This window comes from Sciurus carolinensis, chromosome 7 (genome assembly GCF_902686445.1).
Source record: "Sciurus carolinensis chromosome 7, mSciCar1.2, whole genome shotgun sequence".
NCBI classification, from domain to species: Eukaryota; Metazoa; Chordata; class Mammalia; order Rodentia; family Sciuridae; genus Sciurus; species Sciurus carolinensis.
In genome coordinates this window covers 82,079,892-82,096,821 of record NC_062219.1, presented here as the reverse complement: position 1 = coordinate 82,096,821, position 16,930 = coordinate 82,079,892, and the positions used below count along the sequence as shown (strand labels likewise).

The 16,930-nt window shown below is 31.8% G+C and overlaps 1 protein-coding gene across 2 annotated transcripts in view; it reads right to left on the bottom strand.

Moving 5' to 3' along the window:
- Nucleotides 1-16,930, bottom strand: part of Phip (pleckstrin homology domain interacting protein) — a 122,771-nt gene that overhangs the window by 95,741 nt on the left and 10,100 nt on the right. For both annotated transcript variants that reach the window (XM_047557577.1, XM_047557576.1), the window contains exons 5-6: nt 10,961-11,111; nt 10,768-10,866 (exon numbers count right to left, since the gene is read on the bottom strand). In XM_047557577.1, coding sequence (XP_047413533.1) covers nt 10,768-10,866; nt 10,961-11,111 — 250 coding nt within the window. The remainder of the gene's footprint in view (nt 1-10,767; nt 10,867-10,960; nt 11,112-16,930) is intronic.

Genomic DNA, 16,930 nt, shown 5'->3' with positions numbered 1-16,930 from the left:
AAATACAATAAGAAATACAATGTAGGGAAAAATACATAGCACATACACAATTCTGGTATACAACAGATTTGCATAATAATGGCTAACATTTTCTGAGTGCTATATTATAGCAGGCATTATTCAAACCACTTTACATATATTCTCATTTAATCCTAAACCACCCTTGGAGATAAGTACTATCCATTATCCCCAATATGGGACTATTCTTACCAATAAGACAACTGAAGGATAAAACATAACTTTCCCAGAGGTGAAGGTCAGGTTTGATACAAGCAATAAGATGCTAAAATATGTTCTCTAATTACTACAGGGTGGCAATGGACCCTAATATTAGTGGGGGAAAGAAACTGAAAGAAAACATTCTGAAGTATTAATACAAGATAACCAGTAAGAACAATTTTGGAACTCTTCTGTTTTCCAAGCTTTGTTCATTGGGCACATATTCATTCTAATTCGCTTTTTAAATTAAATACAGCTCAATCTACTTCAAGGAACTTAAAAAGGCAGTAAGAAAAATCTAAAATGCCTGAAGAGATCAACTTAAATTCAAAGACTAATAAAAACAGACCCAGGGATAAAGATGCAAAAATTAAACATTTAAAAATTTTAAAACTATACAAAATATGTGAATGTGTATTATACTACAGAGTATGACCATTGCCAATTTGACGATGGCTTGAAAAAAGATTCTATAAAGAAAGAATTCACATATTTTGATGTTAGAAAGCAAAAGATATTTTGTTTTTAGGTTTTGTTGTAACCCTGTGTTCAATCCCTAGAACCATACACACACACTAAAATCCCTCCCATTGGTAGTTTTCTGTTTTGTTTTGTTATGAGGTACTGGAGATTGAACCCAGGGCCTCATAAATGCTTGGCTACTTCCCAGCCCTCCCACTGAGTTTTAAAGTAAAAAGAGAGAAATATTAAAGATAATTTAGGAGGGGGCTGGGGTTGTAGCTCAGCAGTAGAAAGCTTGCCTAGCATGTGTGAGGCACTGGGTTAGATCCTCAGCACCACATAAAAATGAATAAATAAAAAGGTATTACGTCCAACTACTATTAAAAATATTTTTTAAAAAGATAACTTAGGAGGAAACTATGTAAGGAAGAACATATAATTCACTGTAGAGCCACAATAGAGAAGTCTGCCAAAGAAGTTTTGAGGTTACTAATATGTATTAGCAGGAAATGACAACTAAATAATCATATTTCAAGGGTCAGAAGTATCTATAAAATAATTCAACACAAATTGGTCTATTTCTACAGCACCATTCAGTCTCTTTATCAGCAATTAGCGACTGACCAACAAAGGAGCAAGACAAGTAAAATAACACCTTCAGTCAAAGTAGAAGGGGAAAGCAACATTAGAAGGATAATCCTGTAATTAGTTTTTTGTTCATAAAAAAGGGGGACAAGTAATGGGGAATAGAAGGGTAACGAGAAATGATCACCTAGGCAACACAACAATAAATGCTTCTCTCCTTATTTTACTCTGCTAACTAAAATAATTTGTACACACAGTAACTACTCTCCAAATAATTCATATTCTTATTTTCAGTTTTAGTGTTTACTTGTACCTGTTTGAAAAATATCATATTTTTAAAATTTGGTAGGTACCATTAAAGATGAATAATGTATTAAAAGGTGAACTGAAATACTCTCTGAAATAAAATACAAAAAAGTAATGATATCATGATCTCAAGAATTAAGCCAAAAATTTCATGAACCCAGTACATAACAAGAACATCAAAAAAAAGGGCAAACACTATAATTTCCTGGAAATAGTCTGTTGCTATTTCAAAAAACTACAATGGTACAATATTTGCAGTATTATACCTTTTTTACAGTTATTCCCTTTAGTATTTTTAAAATTTCCTTTTAGCTTGGTGGTGCTAGGTACTGAACCCAAGGCCTCACGTGCATGTTAAACATATACTCCACTACTGAGGTAAACCTAACAACACACATTTTTCTTTTAAATAAAAAAGTATTTTAAGTTATGTAGTTTTATGTCAAACATTTCAGTCATTCACTTTGGAGTCAATAAACATTTACAGAACACTATAAGCCAACTATGGGCTAAAGGATGCAAAGGTGGGGGCGGTCACAGAGAAAGACATGGTACTTACACTCATGGAGACTGTAGTCTATTAGGGAAGAAAGACATGAAACAAGGACTTAAAACAGTCATAAGTGCTATCAAACAGAAGATAAAGGGAAATCTTGAAATATAAAGCAAAGGATTCTAAACATATGGGAGACAGTTTATAAGAGAGTCCAGGCAGACATCTGTGAAAAGCAAACATTTAAACTAACACCTGAAAAACATCCAAAGAAGATGAGAGGGGAGCATGTTTAAGGTTTAGGACAGCATGTACAATGAACTGAGGATGGAAAGAGCATAGGACTAAACCAGCATAAAGAAGTCAAGTGTTGAAGAGACTGAGAAGGTAGGGCAGAATGTAGATGTTTTCTAAGTTATGTGAGGTATTTTTACTAAATTCCAGCAATATGTTGAAGAGTTTTTGGGAGAAAAGAATGGAATAATATAAGATTTGCTTTGGGATAATTAATTGCAGTTTTCTCACTTGACCACAGTAAGAAAGGATCAGAAAGGATATAACTAAAAGCAAAAGAAAATTAGCAAAAGAAACTAGAGGGTTCAAAAAATAAATTTCATTTCAGAAAAAATTTTATTGGGTTTGATACCAAGATTCTTACAGTTTTCTCAAGGAATCAAATATCTCCTCTCAAATTTAAGTATCTGTCTGGCAATATATAAACTTGAAAGAATATATCATGCATATCATGCTTTATTGTTTCTTGAGTTCATATATTGAGGCACAATTCAAAGGACTTGCTATACCTAAATCAAAAAACTGACATAGTTGGTTCAACATTAATGCATAAAGATATTCACAAAGGGGGCTGGGGTCAAAGCTCAGTGGTAGAGTGTTTACCTAGCATGTGTGAGGCACTGGTTTTGATTCTCAGCCCTGCATATAAGTAAATCTAAAAAAAAAAAAAAAAAAAAAGTCCACTGACAACTAAAAAAAATTAAAAAAAAAAAAGAAACTAACAAAGGCAAAAGAGACTATATAAATGTGATATAAAGTTAAATGTGTACGATCTAAAGCAAAATAACCAGAGAACTAACTGAATTTACTACTATTTCTCTAAGCTTTGTTTTCCTCATTAATAAAGTGGGGGTACATTATGGAGTTCTATGAAAGGCAAACAGTACAAAAAGTTTTGCAAACTCAAAAGTTTTTATGCCAACATTCTATAAGTACTGACCCTCAACAACCAAATCATTAGGTATTATAAAAGTAAATCCAGGGGGCTGGGGTTGTGGCTCAGTGGTCGAGTGCTCACCTAGCATGCATGAGGTCCTGGGTTCGATCCTCAGCACCACATAAAAATAAAATAAAGATATTGTCACCTACAACTAAAAAATGTATACATTAAAAAGAAAGTAAATCTATCTGATCATAGTTTCTCTTCTAAACTTTAAGACTTTTGTGCTGGGCATGGTAGCCTATGCTGGTAATCCAGCAATTTGGGAGGCTGAAGCAGGAAGATCCCAAGTTCAAAGCCAGTCTCAGCAATTTTGAGAGGCCCTAAGCAAATCAGTGAGACCCTGACTCAAAATAAAAAAGAAAAGTGCTGGAGATGTGGCTCAGAAGTTGAGTGCTCCTGGGTTCAATCCCTGGTACCAAAAAAAAAAAAAAGAGAGAGAAAACAAAACAGACTTTTGAGAGATACCTTTATACCCCACTAGCTTCCCAAAGGAGCTGAAAATTGTTGCTTTATTTATATAAACATCTATTCAAACTGATTATGAACTTCCTAGTTTCAAAAGGTATATAAAAAAAGTTCAAATCCTTTAATTCAAAGGTCCCTGAAGTAATTCAAAATAAAAAGAGAACTTATTAGAATATAATAATTTGCTTCATTTACAAAGATATAAAATTGAACATAAAACTTAGTAATTCTGGGAAATATATGATGGCAAGTGTTTCCTAATTACTATCGAAACTGCTAGCCAGATAAATCATGGGGATGGAGCATCCCTTACCATGTCTATAACCTAAAAGCAAATTTGATTTTATTATTTAACAAAAAAATTAACACGCAGCTACAAGATCAGTAATTTAAGTTCACTTTAGGAAACTGTCATTCTTCAAAGTTTCACCCCTTTTTTGGTCAATGATAAATTGAAAAGAAATTTAAGCAAAAAAAATAAAGTCTCTTTCCTTATCTGGTACTTTGTCATAATGAACATTCACTTTATTTCCCTGAAGCAAACAAACCTCCCTTCCCCAAAAAAATTTATCTTGGAAATGTGTTTCTGAAAGGAAAAAAAGAGAAGAAATAGGAGACTACAGAAGAAAGGAAGAGAGAAGAAAGTTAAGAAAAGTAAAACCATGCCAAATGGAAATATAAAGATCATTTAGGTTAAAGATTAAAAAATACCAAGACAAAAAAAGAAAATATCTAAATTAGAAATAATCAGACAAAAACACAAATTATAGAACCATTACACTAGGATTATAACTAGGAAAGCACAAGAAAATGTAGTGAAAGAAAAAATTGTTACTGAAAAATAATGCATTTAAATAAGTAATAAGTAGATATCTAACTAGGAATAAAGTATGAACTGAATAAAAGGAAAAAAGAGAAAAGATTGAACAGAGAATATCAGAGAAAGAATAAGTGATAAAGAAATAAAAACACATTTAAAAATCTTATTATTTACTGATGTTAAATGTCAAATTACATATTACATGTTAAAATTATGTTAAACTTTATAGATTTATAATATGAAACAATCTTTCTAACACATAAGAAATATATAACAAAAATATTAAATAAATCTAAGGGTCTAGAGAAGAAAACTTCCTGATTGAATAAATGTTAAACTACCAATCACAGAATAATTCAAAGACAGTTTTGGAAATATGGCAAAATATCACTCAAAATGAGAAGGTAGAAGTGACTTCTCTTCAAAAATTTGCATATAGTTTTAAGTGATTCCTTGTTGCCTTTGTTCAAACTAGTTTCCTCAGATAATCTCAGAATTATAAATGTAGATAGGATTTCAGACTTATTAGATATTTGGGTAATAATGATATTATTTAAGGCAAAGTTACTTCCTTATACTACCAACATTTCTAAGAAACAGGTTCTCCAAAACTCATTATTCTCACCCACTAAGATTACAGAACTTTAACAGCAACCTTGCACAGAAAATAAATAAATAAAACAAGGTTAAGTATATAGGTTAAAAAAAAAAGTGCCAAAAAAAGATAAGAAATGGGAGACCTAAAACTTAACGTTTATTTTGGTAATATGGTAAATGTAAGAGAAATGAAATCCTTTAGTTTGCTTTCATGTATACAAATTTAACTTTAAACTCTCTCTATATATTTTAAGTCTCTTCTTTCCTGATTTCCCTCTACCCATGATTCTTTTATTACTGAAGTAAAATTATATATAGGCAAATATAGAATAAACTATAGGTGAAAATAGGCATAATGTAGATAAGGAGGTAATAGAAAAGGTACTATTGGAAATTCATATCTTTGAAAGTAAATGTGGCTATGCTACTTAGCTCCTATACAGCAAATACAAGTTAGTAAAAAGAACAGATTGCTGTAATTTTTTGGTTGTTTTTTATTGTTATGGCTTTTGTTTTGAAAATAATATTAAAGGATATTCCAGAGTGCAAGAAAAGAACTGACCACTTTGGAGGTCCTATATGAAGATTGAACCCTAGTTTGACTTTCAGAATTTAAATCAAGGACTAGGAGGTATAAAGTAGTCAGGATTTATAAGTAAATTATAAAATAAAATGATATAAAACATTGAGACAGGTATAGTTCTTACATTGTATTGGTATGGTTTTATATTCCAAGTATAATAAACTGATAATTCATAAACCATAATGTCTTAAAAAACAGGTTTCCCCCCGCTACTATAAAGCTGTTCTTTGACTATCTTTCTTCTTCCTACCAATTATACCATTTTTTTAACCCCTGCCTACCTCTGACCTTTTCTTGTGCCACCCTAATGCATCAATTACATCAATTACCTAATGCCTTTCATTTAATATTTACAAATGCTGAGGGGCTGAGCTTATAAAGAGGAAAAACACAACTCACTCTTCTGTAGAACCTAACAGTAAAAAGAAACAAAGATAAATACATGAAACCATGTGACAAAAGCTTTAGTAAAGAATTAACTAGGGGCTGGGGAGATAGCTCAGTCGGTAGAGTGCTTGCCTTGCAAGCACAAGGCCCTGGGTTCGATCCCTAGCACCCCCCCAAAAAAAAAAAAAAAAAAAAAAAAAAAAAGAATTAACTATACTCACTTAATTCTACCCAATGACATCTAAGTTTTAAAAGATGTACATAGAATGTACAAAAAAATAAGGGAAAATTCAGAGAGAAATACAAGATGTAAAGAGACAAAGGAATAAAAACAAAACATGGCTGACTCAAAGAGTTGTACAATGATGGAGCACTAAGTACAGGTGAGGAAACAGCAAGAAAAGGTCAGTATTCTGTGCCACATTAAAACAATTGAGACTATTTAAAGTCATTTGGGGAGAATAGTAGAGGCAAGGCATGATCATATTGCATTTCAAAAGTTTAGATAGAGAAGTGGTAGTTTTGTCCTAGGAATACTAACATTGTCTGGAGACAACTGGGGAGAGGGTGCTACCAACATTTAATGCGTGAAGTTCAGGAATGCTGATAATACATCCTACACAGTGCACAATGTCACCAGTCTATAACAAAAATTTAACTGATCCCAAATAGTCACTACTGCCAAGGTTAAGAAACCTTGATCAGAGATAAATTCAAGGATATAAGAATAAAAATTAAGTACAGGGGATCAAGTAGCCTATCAATTCTAGAACAAAAATTATGTTCTTATTTAGCCAGCAACTCCTTATCCTAGCCCAGTGCCAGGTGTAACAGGTACTCAGCACTCCTTTGTTGAATAAATGAGTGATACAAAACTCTTAAGCAACAAGTCTGAAAATAAAATGATTTCCAGGATTCTGCTTTGGAATATCGTTTCAGAGAGATAAAATTCTATTTAGTTTAAGGCAAATGTGTTATATTCAAATAGGAAGGTCCAGTAGTTAGCATATAAGTTTGAAAATATCTCAGAAAATTCAATTTAGCCATCATACTGATCTTAATAATCCTCTTGAGTTATTACAAGACATTCAATAAAAAAATGAACAGACCCAAAGTATAAATGATACTGAGGAATGGATCTTGGAACAAAAAATAAAATTAGTGGAAAATTTGGTGAGATATGAATAAGGTCTGCTTTTCAGTTAACCACAACGTACCAAAGTTGGTTTAGAAGTTTTGAGAAATATACTAGATAATATAAAATTATAACATTGGGGAAAATGTGTGAGGAGAATACAAGAGCTCTTTGAACTACCAATGCAACTTTTCAATAAATCATTTCTTACTCCAAATTAAAGTTTATATTTAAAAACCCAATTATCTCAAATTTATCAAAATTTCATATCTGGTATCTATATAAAATATTTAAACCTTAAGAAAAGCTAAAATCTTGACGTTTTCCTTACTTCCATTAATATTTGGTAATACTAAAATGAATGAAGAAAGAACAAAGAAACTTTAAAGGTAGTCAGAAAATGGCAAAGAGGAATCAACCAAAGAAATGAGTCAATATGACAAATGCTCATTTTTCTACAACAAATTCTTTCAGGCTATACTTGGACAGCTTGAATTGATACATTGCATCATTATGCAGGAAACTATTAAGCCAAAAAAAGGCAATGAATTTTTTCTTTCCATCATCTTCCTGTTCACAACTTTATAACAATGACTGACAAACTGTACACCAAGGTGAACTGTGGTTAAGACATGACACTAATCTATGACTACATAGTCACTTTGACCAGTCCAGCTTCTCTTTAGCAATTTTATGAATATTCATATAAAGAGTTTTTTAAAAGTAGGCAAAATTGGCATTCTAGTAAAGGAATTTTCTTAATATAAAGATTTTCTTGAAAATCTGAATGGAAGAGAAAAAGAATACCATAACAACCAAATAGTCTTTCAGAAAGGAACAGCAATGATAAGCTTGGTAATTAAGGCTTTTGCCTGAGGTTAACTAGTCACATTTCTATCCTTGCTATAAAAACTCATTATTTTTGTCATATTTATATAGTACTCCCTGTTACATGGATAATGTCAGATATTTGTTTTCATCAGGCCATCTATGACTTAAGTCTAAAATATTTCATCTGATTTGATAATATTTGGTATCCTTTTCCAAAAAAAAAAAAAAAAAGAGTAACACCAATTTTCCTGAGTGCCAAGTGTTATTAGAAATTTTAACTGGACCACATCAATGTTCATAGCTGCTCAATTCACAATAGCTAGATTATGGAACCAACCAAGATGCCCTTCAATTGATGAATGAATACAGAAACTGGTATATATACATAATAGAATATTACTCAGACAGAAGAATAAAATTATGGCATTTGCTGGTAAATGGGTGCAGTTGGAGAATATCATGCTAAGTGAACTAAGTCAAGCCCAGAAAACCAAAGGCGGAATGTGTTCTCTGATAAGTGTATGATGATACACAATGCGGGGAGGGAGGGTGGTAGAGGAACCTTGGACAGTATAGAGGAAAATGGGGTGGGAAGGGGTGGGGGAAGGAGGAAGGTAGACTGAGACAGACACTATTACCCTATGTACAAGTATGATTACATGAATTGTGTACAACTATAGAAATGAAAAGTTGTACCCCATTTGTGTACAATGAATCAAAATGCAATCTGTAAAAATAAAAATTAAAAAAGAAGAAAAAAAAGTTTAGCTGGAAATAAAACACAGCATGAAAGAGTCTAGACTGAATTCTGGATTCATGTTTCAATAAATTTGTAACCCTGGTCAAGTTACCAAATCTTTCCATGCCTTCGTTTCTTTCTCGGTAAAACAAGAATAGTCCCTACCTACAGATCATTTAATATTTCAAAAGAGAAAATGCAAAATGCTTTGAATAGTGCCTTGCACACAATAATTACTCACATAGTAAATGATAAAAGAAACATTTACTGTCAATCATTTTTACACTTCCACTGTCTACAAGGTTGCATGACAATGTGTTGAAAGAATAAGCACAACACCTACTTAGATAGATATGTGGTTTTTCAGAGAGGATAAACTTCCCTAAAGGGGAAAGCTCCTATAATATTCTAACTTTCCCTTCTTTCAGGAAGCCTATTTTACCTCACAGTACATTTCTACACTAGTGCCTCAAATTCTTTTTGTTTAAATGGGTGTTCTCGAGTAAATTATATATTTAAATTACTATTTAACCAGGATAATCATGTTAAAAAGACAAAACATGATCATCTACATTATCCACCATGCAAATATCACATAAAATACCTCTGGAAAATAAGTCAAAGGAAATGAGCCAGAACACATCACAAAAAAGCAAATCCATGTAAAACACATAAAAGAGGGCAAAAGAAAGGTTAAAATGAGAAAGTCTTGGATTTGTTTAACTGAAGTCTTAGAGAAGGAAGAATGGAGCATATTATTTTAAAAGATAATGGCTGAGAACTTTTCAGTTTCTTAGACGACATTACAGATTCAAAAAGACTAATAACAAGATACCTAAAAGATACTGACACTAAGACATATTGTAGTCAAACTGCAGAAAATTGAGGAAAAGAAAAATCTTTAAAGCAAAGAGAGAATCACTTTCAAAGTAATAACAATATTTAAATACATACATATCAATAATTACATGAAAAGGACTAAATGCTCCACACAAAGTACAAAGATTATCCTATTTTTAAAGCCACTTCTTATGCCATTTTTAAGAGATAAGAAAAAAAAGTCAAAAGAAAAACTATTGAAAAGACATATATGTAAACATAAACATGAAACTATTAATGACTACCAGTAAATAATTATCCAGAAAATAAAGAAATAGGATTTGGATAGGTGGAAGAAAGAAGGAGCATAACATTCCCAGGCAAGCAGGAGGGTAGAGGTGGGGGAAAGACCATGATTAAAACATGAAGATCTCTGAAAGTCAGGAGTTGATTTAGTGGTAGGGGTAATATAATATTATTAAAATATTACAATTAACCTCTTCATACTCTCGAGAAGAAAGACACAGTAAAGGCAGAACTGAGTAAGATTACTATTACAGTGTTATGTAGTACACTGGAAGGAAGAAAGGTAGAAAATGGAAGCAATAAGTTTTGCTCAGATGATGGTATATCAATCCAGGTAAGACAAGGGTCTGGAAATATTTGAGGTGAAAGGAACATTGAACTTAAGAGGAAGACCTATCTGCAACAGTTCTCCTTTGGAACTTTACAAAAATATGCACAGAACTTACAGATAACCAAACTGCTTTTGTTTTCTATAACAACTAATCTGAATACTGACACCTACTAACTCAATCTAATAACATCCACTTTAGTAAAAAAAAGTTTGTAAAAATAAAACACTAGAGAGCTAATTAAGTTTACACAAGGAATAATGTATACATTCCATAATTACACATTACTGCTATTAAAAACTATTAATGAAAGAAAAAAACTGAGTTTTTCCTCTTTGAATGCTGATGCACATAATACGAGGTTCTGTGATATCACAGTAATTAAAAAATTTTTTATTTTCAAAAGTTCTTTACTAAGAGAATATCAATTATATAGTGAACTCAAACGACTCACCAATGCTGGGTGGGCTACCATAGTTAATTGGTGACTCAGGTGGTCTTCCACAATGCAGTGCAGCCAGAGCAGATCCTTTCCACACAACATGCTTGCAGCCTATTAAATACACATATTTTAATGCATACAAAGATAGGACACAAAAACAAAGTGACAAAAAGAATGTCTAAACTGTACTAGAGAATTTTCTTACTTTTATTTGTACGTAGCAAGGACTGTCTTCCAGCTCCTAATAAAGTTTGTACTCCAGGAACACTTTGAGGAATTTCTTGTTCAAGAAGTGGTCCTAGTCGATGACATATCTGCAGCAAGTGATCAGGTGCTAGATGTCTATAATACTTCACCTATTATGTGAAAGACAAACACAAAAATATTTGCTATGTTAAGTGATATAATTCTTTACATTAAATAAAATACACCTTAAAAATATATAATCTCTTCTGGTTAGATACCCAAAAATAGATGCACTAACCATTATTTAGTCCACTGAGGACAAAAAAAAGCTAAAACCTAATGTAACTTAAATTGTAGCAAATTATATGAATTAACAGATGCTGGTTAATGTCAGTAAAAAATGAAAAATATGGCATTATATATTTCAGATTATTACTGGGCTTTTCAAAAACTTTAAGAGACAACCAAAGGGAAAAAAATCAACTAAAAAAGACAATAAATGTTTTGAGACCCTGATATCATGAAGAAAATCTCCAGAATAATTAAGAATTAAATAACTGATAAGTTTATATTCTCATTAGAAAATTTAAGAACACTTAATATCTACACTGAATTTTATAATTTACCAAAACTCTTTTATAGAAGGCAAAATTCCAACTCTTGCTTTAGGCAAATTTCAAACATAGAAATAATCTACCTACTATAAAAAGTTGAGCATTTTAGGAACAACTCCAAAACATTGCTTAATTTTTGCCAGCATTTCAAACTACATTATGAAATGTTAAGTTTTTATTATCTTGTCTTTAAAGAAATGTAAGCAGCATTCACACAACTTGAATTAAATTAGAACAAAATTATACTATTTTACCACTTGATATTCAACTATTAAGGTACAAATATCTCATTTAAGTACCTAACTGCACTACTAAAGGTGTTTTTCAAAGTATGTTCTGGGAACTCCTGGAGCTTCTGCAGGTAAAAACTATGAATAACCTTAATACTGCATACTGCATTTCCTTTTTTTTAACCACATTCATGACTTGAGATATCACAAAGACTGAATGTAGAAACTGATATGGGACTCTGACAGTCCTCTATTAATCTAGACATTAAAGACTGACAAAAATGTAAAACAATGCCTCTCCTCACAGATGCTTTTATAATATTTACATTATTTGTATTAACATGAAAGTATTCATTAGGTTTCTAATGTGTTAAATGATAAGTTTCTATTATGGTAAATACCAATAAATTATAACCCACATAAACCAAATAAAATTTGGTGTAAAGGGGTTCTGAGACCAAGAAGTTTCAAAACTACTCTCCAGTTCGTAAGTTTTTAAAATGAATTTCTTATGCTAAGACTGATGAGGGGGTAGATAAGGAGTCAAACCATTTCATTCCATCCTTTATAATATTATACTCAACTGAAAAAGAACATGAATCATATTCTTTAAAAGTTGGTTAATACATACACATTCTCTAAGCTGGAGTCAAAAAGAGAAACCCAACTTACTCTTCATCAGAACATACTCCTGTTGTGGATAACATGGAGTCATACTGGCACACTTTGATCATTTTAAACTGCAGAGTCCGGCCTATGGTAGGTAGTCAAAAAGTCTTGGCAGAATGAATAACTTTACAAAAGTGGTTCTAATAAAACATGTATAATGCAAATTTGCACACTATGTACCTAATTGGATTTAAAAAGTCTACTGACATTAAAACTTCTAAGAAATATTCAGATACATCAACTTAATTTTATTTCACCCACAATTTTTAACTTGAGCTACAACATCTTTTTCCACAATATCTACCATACTCACACTTAAAACATATTTCAGAAACCACTAATTTAATAATTAAATAAAACTGACATTAAAAAGTATTTAGGGCTGGGGAGATAGCTCAGCTGGTAGTGTGCTTGCCTCACAAACACAAGGCCCTGAGTTCAATCCCCAGTACCGCAAAAAAAAAAAAAAAAAAAAAAAAAAAGTATTTAGAAGAAAATACTGTAATACAAGATCTTAAAATTCTATTTATATTTTTCTCTGATCTTTCCCAGTATGTTCTTGAACTCTATTGCATAGTACGGTGAATATGGTTAGCCAAGTATTTCAAAATAAATAGAAGGGAGGACTTTAAATGTTCTTAGCACAAAGAAATGATAGATGTATGAGGTGATAGATATGCTAAATACCCCAATTTGATCATCACATAAGGTATATATGTACCAAAATAGCACACTAGCCAGGTGGGATGTGCCCACCTATAATCCCAGCAACTCAAGGGATTAAAGCAGGAGAATTACAAATTTGAGGCCAGCCTCAGCAATTTAGCAAGACTGTCTCAAAATCTCAAAATAAAAAGTTAAAAAAGACTGGGTATATCAATATGTCAGTGGTAAAGTACCCTGGGTTCAATCCCTAATACAAAAAAAAAAACCTTATATACTGTACCTCATAAATATGTAGAAACATTATGTGCCAATTAAAAACAAAATTTAAAAGTTATAAAAGGTAAAAGATAAAATTTAAATGAAAAAGTTTAGAATACTTTTAAGGTCCCTTTCAGCTGCAAACTTATATGTGCTGATTATTTTAATGTAATTTCTTAAATGCTCAAAATTCCTTTAAAAATTTATACTTCTGCCAGGTGCTGTGGTACACACCTGTAATCCCTGGGGAGGCTGACAGGAGTATCTCAAGTTCAAAGCCAGTCTCAGCAAAAGTGAAACCCTGTCTCTACTAACTGAAATACAAAATAGGACTGAGGATGTGGTTCAGTGGTCAAGTGCCCCTGAGCTGAACCCCCAGGACCCACCACTCCCCAAATTTATACTTCAAACTAAAGTTCATTACTTACTAACTTCAGTTGTGATGATCCTGTTTTATCATCTGCTGGTAAAACTACCTTTTCAGGTACATAGCCTAAAATTCTGTACTGCAGGATTCTTTTTAATAAAATATTATGAATCTACTTTGTCTAAAGCTTTCTTTGAAAATATAAATATTCCAAATTTTCAAAATCAACTTTCACTTCAGTTCTTAAACTTCTCATATTTTCTCCAGCTTTTGAGACTTTATAGAAGTTGATTCCTATGCTGGCAATCTTCTTTTTACCCACCCACTTCCACACCTCAATCTCTCTCATGTTTTGATCCACATGCCTCATTGACTTCCATGACCTATTCACGACTCTGCCCCTGTTTTTGTACATTCTTCATGTTCCTATAGTACATTACATTCCTTTCAAAGGTTCCTTTATTCCCCCTAGCATTTTGCAGTATTTATCATATTAATTGTTCTTAATATAATTTGATTCTTAAACCTCAGTGGAAATCTAATAACTGATTCTCATTCACAGAAATACACAGGTTCTAGCCCTATCTGAGGATTCAATGGACTCTTGCACTAACACTAAAAATTGCTGGTTAACTTGTCCATGTCCTATATAAAAGATACAGGATTAGACCTTGTTTACCTGTCTACATGGTATCTAATGCAGTACTTGTAGTTAAGTGCTTAATAAATTATTAAATGAACACATGAGAATATGTAAAAATTCCTACTTCACTAAAAAACTCAACCAAAACATTTGGTCAGTATTCTAGCACATAAAGAAAAAAATTTATTTTATATTTATACAGTCTAATGTTTTATTCTAATGGTTTTAGTCACTCTTTAAAGCCACAAAACAAATCTCCAAACAAAATTTTAGACAAAACAAAGTTACAAGTACTATGAATGCATTCTTACTTAAGTGGCATCAGGGATACAAATCTCAATCTTGACTCTATACTTGGTTCCTCTAGCACTCTCTGAGGTTATTAGCCACAAGTGGATCACAAATGGATCTCTAGAATGGTGAAAACAGACTAACAATGTTTTATATATTTTTATATATATTTTATTTATATTATATATATTATATTATATATATATAAAATCACTGCTCTCCTAAGAGATGAACTCTTCTGAGTCAGTTCTCTTCCCCAACCCTGACTTTCTCAAAATAAGTTATCCAAGGGGGAAAAGCTGAAGCTGTTTTGTTGTTTGTTTTTTCATAAAATCTATATGGCTACCTACATCTGTATTTATCCTGTGTCTTATTAACATAATTGTCCCTCTTGATAACTAAGATCTAACCTCCCTAATGCTTAGAATCCTAACTCACAGGCATTTTATACCAACATCTATATGAACTATACTAATAACCAAATTCTCTAACTTAATGGAAATCCTAAACTATAAATTAGTCTTATGCACTCCCTACGTTCACTCCCTTAACATCTACATTTAAACATGCTCACTCTGCTTCCAACTTGGGCAAAAAACAAAAATCCTGGTGACTTCTATTACCCATACTTTTCAACATCAATCCCCCAGCTACCACTTTCCCCTTCTTTTCCTCTTCAAAAACAGGTGGTTTTTAAAGAATGGTCTATTGTCAATCTCATTTCATCTCCCACTCTCACCTCAACCTACTCTACACAAGCTTTCACCCTTCTAACGTAAGAGATCTTACTAAAAGTTAACCTTGTTGACAAATCTATACCTTACTTACTGTCTTAGTATCTCTAACCCAGTTGAACACTTCCTCCTTTGCAAACCCTGCCTTCTCTTGACATCTGCCATACTCCTTGGCTTTCCCCCTACCTCTTCAACCATTCCTTCTCTTTGTCCTTTATAGGCTTACCATCTTCTACCTAGCCATTCAATGAAAATTCTTTAAGGTCCTAGGTCCCAGAGTCCAAATCCAGACCCTCTTTTCCTCACAGTTTTCTCTGCTGCACACTTTATGATTCCTTTTTAATTCACATCAGTTTGTGATTATGCACTTGATTTTAAGATCATACATTTGATGTTTTTCTTCTCTATTTAATCAGAAACAAAAGAACAGGGGTCATGAATCTTCTTGCTCTCAACTATTCCACACACACACAGACACACACATATAGCAAATAAATATTTTTAAAAATAAAAGTATCATTTTCTACTGCCTTTTTCTAAACAATCTTTATAAACATATGAATCATATTCTTCATAATATTAAACTATGTCACTATGATCACTTAAAAATAAAACATTTTAAAAGTTAAAATTGTTTATGGCTATACATATGACTTTTAATTTCCAAGTTAGTAGGAACTTCATCTTCAATTTTAACTTAAGACTTTTAGTTTAAATTAACTTATTTTATTAGCAAATTATTAAAAGGAACACTTTAAATACATTGTAATAAAATCAATCCATGACTATATTTGGATTCTCAGTAATCTGTTATATATTATTGTTTAGTAAGACTCTATTTTCTGAATCATAACTATTTTCATACTTTTTAAAATTTTTTTTAGTTATAGATGGACACTTTATTTATTCATTAATTTTTTTATGTGGTGCTGAAGATCGAACCCACACATGCGAGGCAAGTGCTCTACCACTGAGCGACAGCCCCAGCCCAACTTTTAAGATGTTCAACACATAAAAGTATGACCAAATTATAAAGCTAAGTATGATAAGTATATGATTAAATATATAAATACATATGATTAAATATATATAAATATGATTAATAACCCACTAACATAGCAAACATATTGATTCCACACTACATGCCAGGCCCTACAGTAAATGTGGTTAAGTATTACATGTAAAAACTCAGTTAATTGTTTTAACAAACCTAAAAGGTACATAGTGTTACTATTCCTATTCCATAAAGAAAATTTTCACAAAAAATACAGCAACCTTCCTATGGTCACACGCAATAACTATATGGTATAGAGTCAAATCAAGATATTCTAGGATCAGAACTTACATTCATACTGCCTTGTGAATTACCTGTTGTCTCAAATATATTTATGTATTAATGGACAAGAGAAAAACAAGTAACATTTTGAATAGCTGTCAACACAGACATGAAACTAAGCCAGAAAAATAAATATTTTATCCTTCACTTTCACTACTAAAAAAAAATTAGAATAAAAGCA